Source organism: Aquarana catesbeiana, linkage group LG08 (genome assembly GCF_042186555.1).
Source record: "Aquarana catesbeiana isolate 2022-GZ linkage group LG08, ASM4218655v1, whole genome shotgun sequence".
NCBI lineage: Eukaryota > Metazoa > Chordata > Amphibia > Anura > Ranidae > Aquarana > Aquarana catesbeiana.
The window spans coordinates 146,584,053-146,600,610 of record NC_133331.1 but is presented as its reverse complement, the minus strand read 5'-3'; the positions used below and the strand labels follow the sequence as shown (position 1 = coordinate 146,600,610).

General features: G+C 41.5%; 1 protein-coding gene across 1 annotated transcript in view; it reads left to right on the top strand.

The window, feature by feature from the left end:
* Window positions 1-9,479, top strand: part of MCU (mitochondrial calcium uniporter) — a 200,670-nt gene extending 191,191 nt beyond the window's left edge. Inside the window, exons 7-8 of the mRNA XM_073596554.1 lie at window positions 5,340-5,456; window positions 7,073-9,479. Of these exons, the coding sequence (XP_073452655.1) occupies window positions 5,340-5,456; window positions 7,073-7,153 (198 nt within the window). The 3' untranslated portion in view covers window positions 7,154-9,479. The remainder of the gene's footprint in view (window positions 1-5,339; window positions 5,457-7,072) is intronic.
* The last annotated feature ends 7,079 nt before the right edge of the window (window positions 9,480-16,558 follow it).

Genomic DNA, 16,558 nt, shown 5'->3' with positions numbered 1-16,558 from the left:
ATTTTTCTGATCGCTGTATTAGTGTCGCTGGTGACGCTAGTTAGGGACGTAAATATTTAGGTTTGCCGTCAGCGTTTTATAGCGACAGGGACCCCCATATACTACCTAATAAATGTTTTAACCCCTTGATTGCCCCCTAGTTAAACCTTTCACCACTGATCACCGTATAACCGTTACGGGTGACGCTGGTTAGTTCGTTTATTTTTTATAGTGTCAGGGCACCCGTCGTTCATTACCGAATAAAGGTTTAGCCCCCTGATCGCCCGGCGGTGATGTGCGTCGCCCCAGGCAGCATCAGATTAGCGCCAGTACCGCTAACACCCACGCACGCAGCATACGCCTCCCTTAGTGGTATAGTATCTGTACGGATCAATATCTGATCCGATCATATCTATACTAGCGTCCTCAGAAGTTTAGGGTTCCCAAAAACTCAGTGTTAGCGGGATTAGCCCAGATACTTGCTAGCACCTGCGTTTTGCCCCTCCGCCCGGCCCAGCCCACCCAAGTGCGATCGCTAACAGTTTTTTTGGTAGCATTTTGGTGAACTGGCAAGCACCAGCCCCAGGCAGCGTCAGGTTAGCGCCAGTACCGCTAACACCCACGCACGCACCGTACACCTCCCTTAGTGGTATAGTATCTGAACGGATCAATATCTGATCCAATCAGATCTATACTAGCGTCCCCAGCAGTTTAGGGTTCCCAAAAACGCAGTGTTAGCGGAATCAGCCCAGATACCTGCTAGCACCTGCATTTGCATTTTGCCCCTCCGCCCAGCCCACCCAAGTGCAGTATCGATCGATCACTGTCAGTTACAAAACACTAAACGCATAACTGCAGCGTTTGCAGAGTCAGGCCTGATCCCTGCGATCGCTAACAGTTTTTTTGGTAGCGTTTTGTTGAACTGGCAAGCACCAGCGGCCTAGTACACCCCGGTCGTAGTCAAAGCAGCACTGCAGTAACACTTGGTGACGTGGCGAGTCCCATAAATGCAGTTCAAGCTGGTGAGGTGCAAGCACAAGTAGTGTCCCGCTGCCACCAAGAAGAAGACAAACACAGGCCCGTCGTGCCCATAATGCCCTTCCTGCTGCATTCGCCAATCCTAATTGGGAACCCATCACTTCTGCAGCACCCGTACTTCCCCCATTCACATCCCCAACCAAATGCAGTCGGTTGCATGAGAGGCATTTTCTTTGTCCTCACGAGTACCCCTACCCAGCGAACCCCCCCAAAAAAGATGTTGTGTCTGCAGCAAGTGCGGATATAGGCGTGACACCCACTATTATTGTCCCTTCTGTCCTGACAATCCTGGTCTTTGCATTGGTGAATGTTTTGAACGCTACCATTTACTAGTTGAGTATTAGCGTAGGGTACAGCATTGCACAGACTAGGCACACTTTCACAGGGTCTCCAAAGATGCCATCGCATTTTGAGAGACCTGAACCTGGAACCGGTTACAGTTATAAAAGTTAGTTACAAAAAAAAGTGTAAAAATATATATATATATATATATATATATATATATATATATATATATATATATATATATATATATATATATATATATAATTAAAAAAAAATAGTTATCGTTTTATTGTTCTCTCTCGCTCTATTCTCTCTCTATTGTTCTGCTTTTTTTTATTGTATTCTATTCTGCAATGTTTTATTGTTATTATGTTTTATCACGTTTGCTTTTCAGGCATGCAATTTTTTATACTTTACCGTTTTACTGTGTTTTATTGTTAACCATTTTTTTGTCTTCAGGTACGCCATTCACGACTTTGAGTGGTTATACCAGAATGATGCCTGCAGGTTTAGGTATCATCTTGGTATCATTCTTTTCAGCCAGCGGTCGGCTTTCATGTAAAAGCAATCCTAGCGGCTAATTAGCCTCTAGACTGCTTTTACAAGCAGTGGGAGGGAATTCCCCCCCCACCACCACCACCACCGTCTTCCGTGTTTTTCTCCTGGCTCTCCTGTCTCAACAGGGAACATGAGAATGCAGCCGGTGATTCAGCCAGCTGACCATAGAGCTGATCAGAGACCAGAGTGGCTCCAAACATCTCTATGGCCTAAGAAACTGGAAGCTACGAGCATTTCATGACTTAGATTTCGCCGGATGTAAACAGCGCCATTGGGAAATTGGGAAAGCATTTTATCACACCGATCTTGGTGTGGTCAGATGCTTTGAGGGCAGAGGAGAGATCTAGGGTCTAATAGACCCCAATTTTTTCAAAAAAGAGTACCTGTCACTACCTATTGCTATCATGGGGGATATTTACATTCCCTGAGATAACAATAAAAATGATTAAAAAAAAAAAAAAATGAAAGGAACAGTTTAAAAATAAGATAAAAAAGCAAAAAAAAATAAAGAAAAAAAGCACCCCTGTCCCCCCCTGCTCTCGAACGCAAGCGTCGGTCTGGCGTCAAATGTAAACAGCAATTGCACCATGCATGTGAGGTGTCACCGCGAACGTCAGATCGAGGGCAGTAATTTTAGCAGTAGACCTCTGTAAATCTAAAGTGGTAACCTGTAAAGGCTTTTAAAAATGTATTTAGTTTGTCGCCACTGCACGTTTGTGCGCAATTTTAAAGCAGGTCATGTTTGGTATCCATGTACTCGGCCTAAGATCATCTTTTTTATTTCATCAAACATTTGGGCAATATAGTGTGTTTTAGTGCATTAAAATTTAAAAAAGTGTGTTTTTTCCCCAAAAAATGCATTTGAAAAATCGCTGCGCAAATACTGTGTGAAAAAAAAAAAATGAAACACCCACCATTTTAATCTGTAGGGCATTTGCTTTAAAAAAAAATTATAATGTTTGGGGGTTCAAAGTAATTTTCTTGCAAAAAAAAATAATTTTTTCATGTAAACAAAGTGTCAGAAAGGGCTTTGTCTTCAAGTGGTTAGAAGAGTGGGTGATGTGTGACATAAGCTTCTAAATGTTGTGCATAAAATGCCAGGACAGTTCAAACCCCCCCAAATGACCCCATTTTGGAAAGTAGATACCCCAAGCTATTTGCTGAGAGGCATGTCGAGTCCATGGAATATTTTATATTGTGACACAAGTTGCAGGAAAGACAAATTTTACTTTTTTTTTTTTTTTGCACAAAGTTGTCACTAAATGATATATTGCTCAAACATGCCATGGGAATATGTGAAATTACACCCCAAAATACATTCTGTTGCTTCTCCTGGGTATGGGGATACCACATGTGTGAGACTTTTTGGGAGCCTAGACGCGTACGGGACCCCAAAAACCAAGCACTGCCTTCAGGCTTTCTAAAGGCGTAAACTTTTGATTTCACTCTTCACTGCCTATCACAGATTCGGAGGCCATGGAATGCCCAGGTGGCACAACCCCCCCCCCCCCCCCCCAAATGACCCCATTTTGGAAAGTAGACACCCCAAGCTATTTGCTGAGAGGTATAGTGAGTATTTTGCAGACTTCAATTTTTGTCACAAAGTTTTGAAAAAAGAAAAAAAAAGTTTTTTCTTGTCTGTCTTCATGTTCAAAAACAAATGAGAGCTGCAAAATACTCACCATGCCCCTCAGCAAATAGCTTGGGGTGTCTACTTTCCAAAATGGGGTCAATTGGGGGGGTTTTGTGCCACCTGGGCATTCCATGGCCTCCGAAACTGTGATAGGCAGTGAAGAGTGAAATCAAAAATTTACACCCTTAGAAATCCTGAAGGCGGTGATTGGTTTTCGGGGCCCCGTACACAGCTAGGCTCCCAAAAAGTCCCACACATGTGGTATCCCCATACTCAGGAGAAGCAGCTAAATGTATTTTGGGGTGCAATTCTACATATGCCCATGGCCTGTGTGAGCAATATATCATTTAGTGACAACTTGTGTGCAAAAAAAAAAAAATTTGTCACTTTCCCGCAACTTGTGTCAAAATATAAAATATTCCATGGACTCAACATGCCTCTCGGCAAATAGCTTGGGATGTTTACTTTCCAAAATGGGGTCATTTGGGGGGTTTTGTGCCATCTGGGCATTTTATGGCCTTCAAAACTGTAATGGGTAGTGAGGAGTGAAATCAAAAATGTACGCCCTTAGAAATTCTGAAGGCGGTGATTGGTTTTCGGGGCCCCGTACGTGGCTAGGCTCCCAAAAAGTCCCACAGTGGCCTGTGTGAGCAATATATCATTTAGTGACAACTTTTTGTAATTTTTTTTTTTTTTTTGTCATTCAATCACTTGGGACAAAAAAAAATTAATATTCAATGGGCTCAACATGCCTCTCAGCAATTTCCTTGGGGTGTCTACTTTCCAAAATGGGGTCATTTGGGGGGGGGGATTGTAATGCCCTGCCATTTTAGCACCTCAATAAATGACATAGGCAGTCATAAACTAAAAGCTGTGTAAATTCCAGAAAATGTACCCTAGCTTGTAGACGCTATAACTTTTGCGCAAACCAATAAATATACGCTTATTAAAATTTTTTTACCAAAGACATGTGGCCGAATACATTTTGGCCTAAATGTATGACTAAAATGGAGTTTATTGGATTTTTTTTATAACAAAAAGTAGAAAATATCATTTTTTTTTTTTCAAAATTTTCGGTCTTTTTCCGTTTATAGCGCAAAAAATAAAAACCGCAGAGGTGATCAAATACCATCAAAAGAAAGCTCTATTTGTGGGAAGAAAAGGACGCAAATTTCATTAGGGTACAGCATTGCATGACCGCGCAATTAGCAGTTAAAGCGACGCAGTGCCAAATTGGAAAAAGTCCTCTGGTCCTTAGGCAGCATAATGGTCCGGGGCTGAAGTGGTTAAAAAAAAAAAAATCTTTAAAGTTGTGGGCATGTTCTATAAATTAAATGATGCAAATCCTCCAATAATCCATGTTAATTCCAGGTTGTGAGGCAACAAAACATGAAAAATACCCAGGGGGGTGAATACTTTTGCAAGGCACTGTATATCATACTTGCATATGACAACATTTCTATATTTTTTTGTAGGAAGCTGCATTAAGTAGATTTCACTGACAGGATCAATAATGTATTTGTAGACTTTTCAGGGGGCTAGAAGAAAACTAAGTTCAAAATTGCTGCAGCACATATTTTTGTTAATAGCAGAGCATAGTTCTGTTCTAATATGTATTCTTATCAAATATATTTCAGAGCAGAAGAAAAACAAACCTTTCGTTTATGGTCATTTTAAAGCCTATGTATAAAAAGTATTCCGCCATAAATATGACCGATCCCTGTACAGGGAAAATAAAAACAGACTTTTATTGGGCAGTTAACAGAAACCACATAGTACATGGATATATGTAACATGAATGCTAAATCTTTAACTTTTGAATTTTTTTTCCTTTTTTTCTTTGTAGGAATATATGTATGCAGATGCCAGTGATAGACAGTTCTTACATTTTTTCCATAAAGCGGCCAAAAAAGAAAAATTTGATGTTTTAGAATATAATCGACTCAAGGATGCCATCGCTCAGGTATGATTTAGGATGATTTGATGATGGTTAATCTTCTTTGCCTAGCATGTTGCGTTTAGTACAGAGAACCTACACCGATCAGCCATAACATTATGACCACTGACATGTTAAGTGAATAACATTGATGATCTATTCACTATGGTACCTACAGGTGCGTGGGATATATTAGGTAGCAAGTGAATATATTGTCCCTGAAGTTGATGTGTTGAAAGCAAACAAAAATGGGCAAGCATAAGGATTTGAGCGACTTTGACAAGGGCCAAATTGTAATGGCTAGAAAACTAGGTAAGAGCATCCGCAAAATTGCAGCTCTTGTGGGATATTCTCAAGTGGTCAGGACCTACCAAAGGTGTGGTCCAAGGAAGGAAAACCAGTGACGGGGTCATGGGTGGCCTGATCCTATAGAGGAGCTATTGTATCTCAAACTGCTGAAATAGTTAATGCTGGTTCCGATGGAAAGTTTGTTGCATATGGGGCTATGTAGCCGCACACGGTCAGGGTGCCCGTCCTGACAAGTATCCGCAGCCAAAAGTGTCTGCAATGAGCATGTAAGCATTAGAACTGTCCCACAGAGCATTAGAAGAAGGTGGACTATTTTGTTTTATTCAATAATGGTTTGAGGAATACCACAAGTACAAGGTGTTGACCTCCAAATTCTCTGGAACTCAAACTGATCAAGCATCTGTGGGATATGTTTAAAAAACAAGTCTAATCCATGGAGGCCCAACTTGCATTTTGCGTGGCTTAATTGTCAAGTCGTACTAGTGACAGGGATGCCTTCAAAGTACCCCTTTTTATTCACATGGCTTATATCTATTAAATAAGAAGGCTTTTATTTCTGGAGCTGCTCAAGAACCCCTGGTATCATGTCAGAGTTTCCCATGTATAATAAAAGGTTCCAGACTGGCACTCTACCTGCCAGTGCCATCTGGTTGGATCCTCAATATTGCTGCCACTGCATTTTTTTTTTTGGTGGTTGAATAGTGGATTATATATTGACCATTTATTGACTCTAAGTTCATCACCTAGAATCAAACTGCTGGATGAGCAGGTTGTCATTTTGCCTAGTCCTTTGTCCATTTTGGTGTACCAATACAGAAGGCAGACTGTATCTTTCAGCCTCTCCAGCCTTGTGTAGCTATGATATCTGACCTGGTAGCCAGTCATTTTGGGTTAATGATAGAACAAGCAGTTCTGTTGATGGTTTTGATTTGTCCAAACTCATGTGTTTTTTTTTTTTTTTTTTTTTTTTTGCTGAACCGCTCAAGCTATGAGCAAAACATATAGCTAAAGGCATACAAGAAAAAAAATGCATGAATGAATCAACCGCACACAGTTTTCAGAATAAAGTGTGTTTTGTGATAGTCATCAAATTGTCAATGGGTAGTTAAAAGGAATGCGTAAAAGCAGATGTACTGTTCGTAGGCATTAGGTACAATCGTTTTATGTTTTTATAGTTATGCTCAACTATCTGCAGCTGTTCCCTTTGCTTAAGCTATTATAAATCTTCCCAAAACCTAATTTGCAAAACATATGTGACACACTTAAGGTGTAGCTTGGCGTGTAATAGAAAGCTTGCATAATTATATATATATATTTTTTTTTTAATCTCATAGGCGGAGTTGGACCTTAAGAGGTTACGTGACCCCTTGCAGCTACATCTTCCAATCCAACAAATTGAAGATGCTAAGGATTGATCATTGTACAACTCTTAAATCCCCAGCAAAACCTGTGGATATCTCTTGCCTTTGAAATAAAAGCATTATAGGTGGTAGCTGGGATATGATAATGGGATGGGTGATCATTCCCCCCCCCCCCTTTTTTTTTTTTTTTTTTTTTTTTTTTTTTTTTTTTCCTCTCCCCTAGATTTTTAAAGCTTTTGTTAAAGAAAAATGTAAATGGAAGAATAAAAATGAAATCTAATTGAAGGTTGGGGCCTTCGCCTCGTTAAAAGCCTATTTCAAAGGGCTTATGAAATTTCTTATTAAAACTATATATATTTTACTTGTTGGCGAATGGTGAAATTTATGGATGAGGGTCCCAAAACAATTAAATGTTCATTTTTTTTTTTTTATTCTTTCTTCTTTTCGTTCTCCTGGTTTTATGACAAGTTCAAGTGTGGCAGAGTGCCTATTTAAAACAAAAAGATGGATTATTAGTCTGCTGAGCCAATGAAGGTACGCCAATAACATAGCGCACAACTTAATGCCATTTGGAGGAGCGTTGGACCAGAAGTCACTGCAGCATAACGCTTTTCTCCGCCCTTGAGAAGCATCTATCGAAGCTTGGTTGAGGTTTTTCTTGCCTTCGTCTGAACTCTGGGTTTGTGCACATGTCATAAGGTGCAACACTGTCCCATTTTAATCCAAGTCCTAAACACCGTGAGACTGTCTGCTATGCATTAAAAAAAAAAAATTAAAAAAAAAAAAAGCGAAAAAAACGCACGTGATTTTTCTTGTAATCACTTTCTTAAATGTCCCTTGTCCCTATTCCTCCCACGGCCTTGGCTATATATATTTCAGGGGCTCAATGCATGATTGGTTTTTATGTCTGTTCTTTTTGGGAGGGAGATGTTCCCCTGTCCCGCACTCTTGGAAAGTGGCTTAGTAGCATATCAGGGTTGCATGAAAAATTCAAAAGGGTTACCACCTCATTTTGTCATGACGATTATCAGATAGTCATAAAGATTTACATTTTCAAGTTGGTCTTCTGCTGGTGGAAATACAGTTTCTTCCTTGATGAAAACACCACCTAAACCGTCCAGCTTTGTCTACATTTTGTTTATCTACATATCACTAAAGAGCTGGAGAGTGGCAAAGGCTGAAATATAACCTCTATCTTTGTTCCAAAGATTTCAGGGGGTTTTCTTTCGTTTTTTACTTTTTTTTTTTTTTTTTCTTGGAATACGCTGCTCTTCCACAGACTTTCAATATCAAAATGGTGCAGTCTCTTGTTGGGGTGTTGAAACATGGCAAATGAGGGGAGTGTTTGGGCTACAAGTTTGCAGAGACATTTTTTAAAGGACTCCCACTGTGAAAGGCTCCTACTTCAGGGATAGGATTACAGAACTAAAGAAGTGAAGCCAGTTGACTGGTGCCTTGCATATTATGAAATCGAGAGGAGAGTATATGTTCTCTTCATGTATTAATCTATAGCTGGCAGTTATGCTACCAAGGACTCCTTGCCAGCCTAAATCTTGAGTCCACGTGGAATATAGCTGGTACATGCTGCCGTATAAGTCTTAATAACTGTCACCTACTTCTCTCCTCTCAGGTGGATTGAATCCGTTTTCCATCATGTACTTGTTTGTTGTCTTTTATGTCTTGTGTTTTGTTCAAGATTGTAGATCCCTGCAGAACGTAGGCATCAAAGCACAGGCAATAATGTCTGGGTGGTAATGCATCATCCTGATTACCTTTCTCTCTGGTGGGATCCAATGCCTTGATCTGTATTTTCAAGCTGTGCCCTAGAAATCATGTTAATGAATGAAGCAAGGGTGGCTGTGATATAAGCACGATTGACAATCATCTCCATGGAGAGAGACCCTAATTAAGAGTACAGAGTATCAAAAATAGTCCTTTAGAATCCAGAGCAGCTAAAGTGAGAAGGTACTTAAACGTTCGTGTTATGGCCAAAGCATAATAACCCTTTGCCTATGTTTCTGCTTGGATTACTGTGATCTTGCACAGGAGATGCTCTTTTTTAACACTAATTCAACTTAAAGCTCTTCTTTTTACCATTTGCACTTCTGCTGCTGATGGAGGTAGGAGCAGTTGCCCGTTGGGACACCTCCTGCAACAAATGGTCTAAACATGTTTGTATGAAGTATTTCAAAGCAGTGAAAACACAGGAATTGTCAAAGGATCTGTTGAGTGTGAGTGCGCGGGGAGGTTTGGAGCATGGAGGAATGTCCTATAAATAAGCAAAATATAGATGTGTAAAATCCTGTATCATTTATGAAATATGTATAAAAGAATCATGTAATTCTGCAACAATAAACACTTATTCTGTTTTTCAAGTAAAGTTGTATGTTTGCGTGTTGATTCTATCTGCATTCATATAAACTAATATGTCGCCAATACCGCTCAATACACATGACCTTGCTATAGATTTGACGCTGCACATTTAAGAAAATGACTTGTCAAAGTTACAGGAGCTTTCCATCTTTAGATGTGGGAAACCTAAAACGTAGTCTGCTGTGTGACCAGTGTTAATTTTGACGTCAAATTTTGATATAGCTTGTTATAGTCTTGCCATTTTAGATATCTGAATTGTTTTAGTCGTATTTTAGTCTACTAAAATATCCAGTACATTTTAGTTGACTAAAATCAAATGGGTTTAGTTAAATAGTAAAGCATTATTTTAAGCATTTCTCTAGAATTTTGAAACTCATTACAGTTGTGCTCATAAGTTTACATAACCTGGCAGAATTTATGATTTCTTGGCCATTTTTCAGAGAATATGAATAACACAAAAACATTTCTTTCACTCATGGTTAGTGTTTGGCTAAAGCCATTTATTATCAATCAACTGTGTTTACTCTTTTTAAATCATGACAACAAACTACCCAATTGACACTGATCAAAAGTTTACATACCCTGGTGAACTTGCCCTGATAACATGCACACAAGTTGACACAAAGGGGTTTGAATGGCTATTAACCACTTCAGCCCCGGAAGGATTTACCCCCTTCCTGACCAGAGCACTTTTTACAATTTGGCACTGCGTCGCTTTAACTGCTAATTGCGCGGTCATGCAATGCTGTAACCAAACGAAATTTGCGTCCTTTTCTTCCCACAAATAGAGCTTTCTTTTGATGGTATTTGATCACCTCTGCCGTTTTTATTTTTTGCGCTATACACGGAAAAAGACCGAAAATTTTGAAAAAAAATGATATTTTCTACTTTTTGTTCTAAAAAAAATCCAATAAACTCAATTTTAGTCATACATTTAGGCCAAAATGTATTTGGCCACATGTCTTTGGTAAAAAAAATGTCAATAAGTGTATATTTATTGGTTTGCGCAAAAGTTATAGCGCCTACAAACTAGGGTACATTTTCTGGAATTTACACAGTCTTTAATTTATGACTGCCTATGTCATTTCTTGAGGTGCTAAAATGACAGGGCAGTACAAAACCCCCACAAATGACCCCATTTTGGAAAGTAGACACCCCAAGGAAATTGCTGAGAGGCATGTTGAGCCCATTAAATATTCATTTTTTTTGTCCCAAGTGATTGAATAATGAAAAAAAAAAAAACAAAAAAACAAAATTACAAAAAGTTGTCACTAAATGATATATTGCTCACACAGGCCATGGGCCTATGTGGAATTGCACCCCAAAATACATTTAGCTGCTTCTCCTGAGTATGGGGATACCACATGTGTGGGACTTTTTGGGAGCCTAGCCGCATACGGGGCCCCGAAAACCAATCACTGCCTTCAGGATTTCTAAGGGCGTACATTTTTGATTTTACTCCTCACTACCTATCACAGTTTTGAAGGCCATAAAATGCCCAGATGGCACAAACCCCCCCCAAATGACCCCATTTTGGAAAGTAGACACCCCAAGCTATTTGCTGAGAGGCATGTTGAGTCCATGGAATATTTTATATTTTGACACAAGTTGCGGGAAAGTGACAATTTATTTTTATTTTTTTTTTTTTTTTGCACAAAGTTGTCACTAAATGATATATTGCTCACACAGGTCATGGGCATATGTGGAATTGCACCCCAAAATACATTTAGCTGCTTCTCCTGAGTATGGGGATACCACATGTGTGGGACTTTTTGGGAGCCTAGCCGCGTACGGGACCCCGAAAACCAATCACCGCCTTCAGGATTTCTAAGGGTGTACATTTTTGATTTCACTCTTCACTGCCTATCACAGTTTCGGAGGCCATGGAATGCCCAGGTGGCACAAAACCCCCCCAAATGACCCCATTTTGGAAAGTAGACACCCCAAGCTATTTGCTGAGAGGCATGGTGAGTATTTTGCAGCTCTCATTTGTTTTTGAAAATGAAGAAAGACAAAAAAAAAAATTTTTTTTTTCTTTTTTTAATTTTCAAAACTTTGTGACAAAAAGTGAGGTCTGCAAAATACTCACTATACCTCTCAGCAAATAGCTTGGGGTGTCTACTTTCCAAAATGGGGTCATTTGGGGGGGGGTTTGTGCCACCTGGGCATTCCATGGCCTCCGAGACTGTGATAGGCAGTGAAGAGTGAAATCAAAAATTTACGCCCTTAGAAAGCCTGAAGGCGGTGCTTGGTTTTCGGGGTCCCATACGTGGCTAGGCTCCCAAAAAGTCTCACACATGTGGTATCCCCGTACTCAGGAGAAGCAACAGAATGTATTTTGGGGTGTAATTTCACATATTCCCATGGCATGTTTGAGCAATATATCATTTAGTGACAACTTTGTGCAAAAAAAAAAAAAAATAATAATAATTTGTCTCTTTCCCGCAACTTGTGTCACAATATAAAATATTCCATGGACTCGACATGCCTCTCAGCAAATAGCTTGGGGTGTCTACTTTCCAAAATGGGGTCATTTGGGGGGGTTTGAACTGTCCTGGCATTTTATGCACAACATTTAGAAGCTTATGTCACACATCACCCACTCTTCTAACCACTTGAAGACAAAGCCCTTTCTGACACTTTTTGATTACATGAAAAAATTATTTTTTTTTGCAAGAAAATTACTTTGAACCCCCACACATTATATATTTTTTTAAAGCAAATGCCCTACAGATTAAAATGGTGGGTGTTTAATTTTTTTTTTTCACACAGTATTTGCGCAGCGATTTTTCAAACGCATTTTTTGGGGAAAAAACACACTTTTTTACATTTTAATGCACTAAAACACACTATATTGCCCAAATGTTTGATGAAATAAAAAAGATGATCTTAGGCCGAGTACATGGATACCAAACATGACATGCTTTACAACTGTGCACAAACGTGCAGTGACAACAAAATAAATACATTTTTAAAAGCCTTTAAAAGCCTTTACAGGTTACCACTTTAGATTTACAGAGGAGGTCTACTGCTAAAATTACTGCCCTCGATCTGACCGTCGCGGTGATACCTCACATGCATGGTGCAATTGCTGTTTACATTTGACGCCAGACCGACGCTTGCGTTCGCCTTAGCGCGAGAGCAGGGGGGACAGGGGTGCTTTTTTTTTTTTTTTTTTTTTTTTTCTTTATTATTTTTTTGCTTTTTTATCTTATTTTAAAACTGTTCCTTTCATTTTTTTTTTTTTTTTTAATCATTTTTATTGTTATCTCAGGGAATGTAAATATCCCCTATGATAGCAATAGGTAGTGACAGGTACTCTTTTTTGAAAAAATTGGGGTCTATTAGACCCTAGATTTCTCCTCTGCCCTCAAAGCATCTGACCACACCAAGATCGGTGTGATAAAATGCTTCCCCAATTTCCCAATGGCGCTATTTACATCCGGCGAAATCTAAGTCATAAAATGCTCGTAGCTTCCGGTTTCTTAGGCCATAGAGATGTTTGGAGCCACTCTCGTCTCTGATCAGCTCTATGGTCAGCTGGCTGAATCACCGGCTGCATTCTCAGGTTCCCTGTTGAGACAGGAGAGCCAGAGAAAAACACGGAAGACGATGGGGGGGGGGGGGCATTCTCTCTGCTTGTAAAAGCAGTCTAGAGGCTAATTAGCCGCTAGGATTGCTTTTACATGAAAGCCGACCGCTGGCTGAAAAGAATGATACCAAGATGATACCTAAACCTGCAAGCATCATTCTGGTATAACCACTCAAAGTCGTGAATGCTGTACCTGAAGACAAAAATATGGCTAACAATAAAGCACAGTAAACGGTAAAGTATAAAAAACTGCATACCTGAAAAGCAAACATGATAAAACATAATAACAATAAAACATTGCAGAATAGAATACAGTAAAAAAGAGCAGAACAATAGAGAGAATAGAGAGAGAGAGAATAGAGAGAGAACAATAAAACGACAACTATTATTTTTTATTTTATATTTTTGTTTGTGTTTTTTTTTTTTTTTTTTTTTTTTTTTTTACACTTTTTTTGTAACTGTACCTTTTGTAACTGTAACCGGTTCCAGGTTCGGGTCTCTCAAAATGCGATGGCATCTTGGGAGACCCTGTGAAAGTGTGCCTAGTCTGTGCAATGCTGTACCGTACGCTAATACTCAACTAGTGAATGGTAGCGTTCAAAACATTCACCAATGCAAAGACCAGGATTGTCAGGACAGGAGGGACAATAATAGCGGGTGTCATGCCTATATCCGCGCTTGCTGCAGACACAACATCTTTTTTGGGGGGTTCGCTGGGTAGGGGTACTCGGGAGGACATAAAAATGCCTCTCATGCAGCCGACTGCATTTGGTTGGGGATGTGAATGGGGGAAGTACGGGCGCTGCAGAAGCGGTAGGTTCCCAATTAGGATTGGCGAATGCAGCAGGAAGGGCATTATGGGCACGACGGGCCTGTGTTTGTCTTTTTGGTGGCAGCGGGACACTACTTGTGCTTGCCACCTCACCAGCTTGAACTGCACTTATGGGACTCGCCACGTCACCAAGTGTTACTGCAGTGCTGGTTTGACTACGACCGGGGTGTACTAGGCCGCTGGCGCTTGCCAGTTCACCAAAACGCTACCAAAAAAACTGTTAACGATCGCAGGGATCAGGCCTGACTCTGCGAACGCTGCAGTTATGCATTTAGTGTTTTGTAAGTGACAGTGATCGATCGATACTGCACTTGGGTGGGCTGGGCTGGGCCGGGCGGAGGGGCAAAACGCAGGTGCTAGCAGGTATCTGGGCTGATCCCGCTAACACTGCGTTTTTGGGAACCCTAAACTGCTGGGGACGCCAGTATAGATCTGATCGGATCAGATATTGATCAGTTCAGATACTATACCACTAAGGGAGGTGTACAGTGCGTGCGTGGGTGTTAGCGCTACTGGCACTAACCTGACGCTGCCTGGGGCTGGTGCTTGCCAGTTCACCAAAACGCTACAAAAAAAACTGTTAGCGATCGCAGGGATCAGGCCTGACTCTGCGAACGCTGCAGTTATGCGTTTAGTGTTTTGTAAGTGACAGTGATCGATCGATACTGCACTTGGGTGGGCTGGGCTGGGCTGGGCCGGGCGGAGGGGTAAAACGCAGTTGCTAGCAGGTATCTGGGCTGATCCCGCTAACACTGCGTTTGTGGGAACCCTAAACTGCTGGGGACGCTAGTATAGATCTGATCGGATCAGATATTGATGCGTTCAGATACTATACCACTAAGGGAGGTGTACGGTGCGTGGGTGTTAGCGGTACTGGCACTAACCTGACGCTGCCTGGGGCTGGTGCTTGCCATTTCACCAAAATGCTACCAAAAAAACTGTTAGCGATCGCAGGGATCAGGCCTGACTCAGCGAACGCTGCAGTTATGCGTTTAGTGTTTTGTAAGTGACAGTGATCGATCGATACTGCACTTGGGTGGGCTGGGCCGAGCTGGGCGGAGGGGCAAAACGCAGGTGCTAGCAGGTATCTGGGCTGGTCCCGCTAACACTGTGTTTTTGGGAACCCTAAACTGCTGGGGACGCTAGTATAGATCTGATCGGATCAGATATTGATGCGATCAGATACTATACCACTAAGGGAGGCGTATGCTGCGTGCGTGGGTGTTAGCGGTACTGGCGCTAATCTGACCCTGCCTGGGGCGACGCATATCACCGTCGGGCGATCAGGGGGCTAAATCTTTATTCGGTAATAAACGGCGGGTTCCCTGACACTATAAAAAATAAACAAACTAACCAGCGTCACCCGTAACGGTTATACAGTGATCAGTGGTGAAAGGGTTAACTAGGGGGCAATCAAGGGGTTAAAACATTTATTAGATAGTATATGGGGGTCCCTGTCGCTATAAAACTCTGACGGCGAACCTAAATATTTACGTCCCTAACTAGCATCACCAGCGACACTAATACAGCGATCAGAAAAATGATCGCTTAGCGACACTGGTGACAGGGGGTGATCAAGGGGTTAAAACTTTATTAGGGGGGGTTAGGGGGGTACCTTAGACCTACAGGGGGCCTAACACTCACTGCCCTGACACTGTAACTGTCACAAACTGACACCAATACAGTAATCAGAAAAAAAAAAAAAAAAAAAAAAAACTGCTGGTGTCAGTTTGTGACAGGGGGGGGGGGGGGTGATTGGGGGGGGATCGGGGGGCGATCGGGGGGGGGGATCGGGGTGTTTTGTGTGCCTGCCATGTTCTACTGTGTGTGTAGTGTTGGTGCACTTACATTGCAGTCTTCTCTCCTCGGCCCGGAACGGAAAATACCGAGCCGAGGAGAGATGACATCATTTCCTCTGCCTCTGTGTACAATACAGAGGCAGGGAAATGATCCCATTGGCTGAGAGCGATCGCGAGGGGGGGGCCACGAATGGATGGCCTCCCCCTCACCTCCGATCGCCGGGGGAGATTTGCCGACCGCCGCAGGCACCGGGGGGGGGTCCGATCGGACCCCCCACCCGCGGGCAGGCAAGGACGTACATATACGTCCTTTTGCCTGCCCGTGCCTCTCTGTCGACGTATATAGTCGTGCGGCGGTCGGCAAGTGGTTAAAGGTAACCCTCCTCACCTGTGATTGGTGTGCTTGTAATTTAGTTTGTGTGTATTAAAGGTCAACAAGTTTCTTCACTCCTGACAGACCCTTGCATCTTTCATTCAGTGCTGCACTGACGTTTCTGTATTCTGAGTCAAATGATCTGCGGGAAAAGGTAGTTGAACTGTAAAAACAGGAAAGGGATATAAAAAGATATCCAACAAATTGAGAATGCCAATCAGCAGTGTTCAAACTAATCAAGAAGTGGAAAATGAGGGGTTCTGTTGAGACCAACTAAAATTTCAGCCACAACTGCCAGGAAAAGTGTTCGGGATGCAAAGAAAAACCCACAAATAACTTCAGGTGAAACACAGGACTCTCTGAAAACCATGTGGTGTGACTGTTTCAAGATGCACAATAAGGAGGCACTTGAAGAAAGATGGGCTGCATGGTCAAGTCGCCAGAAGAAAGCCATTGCTACGCAAATGCCACAAAGTATCCCGCTTACAAT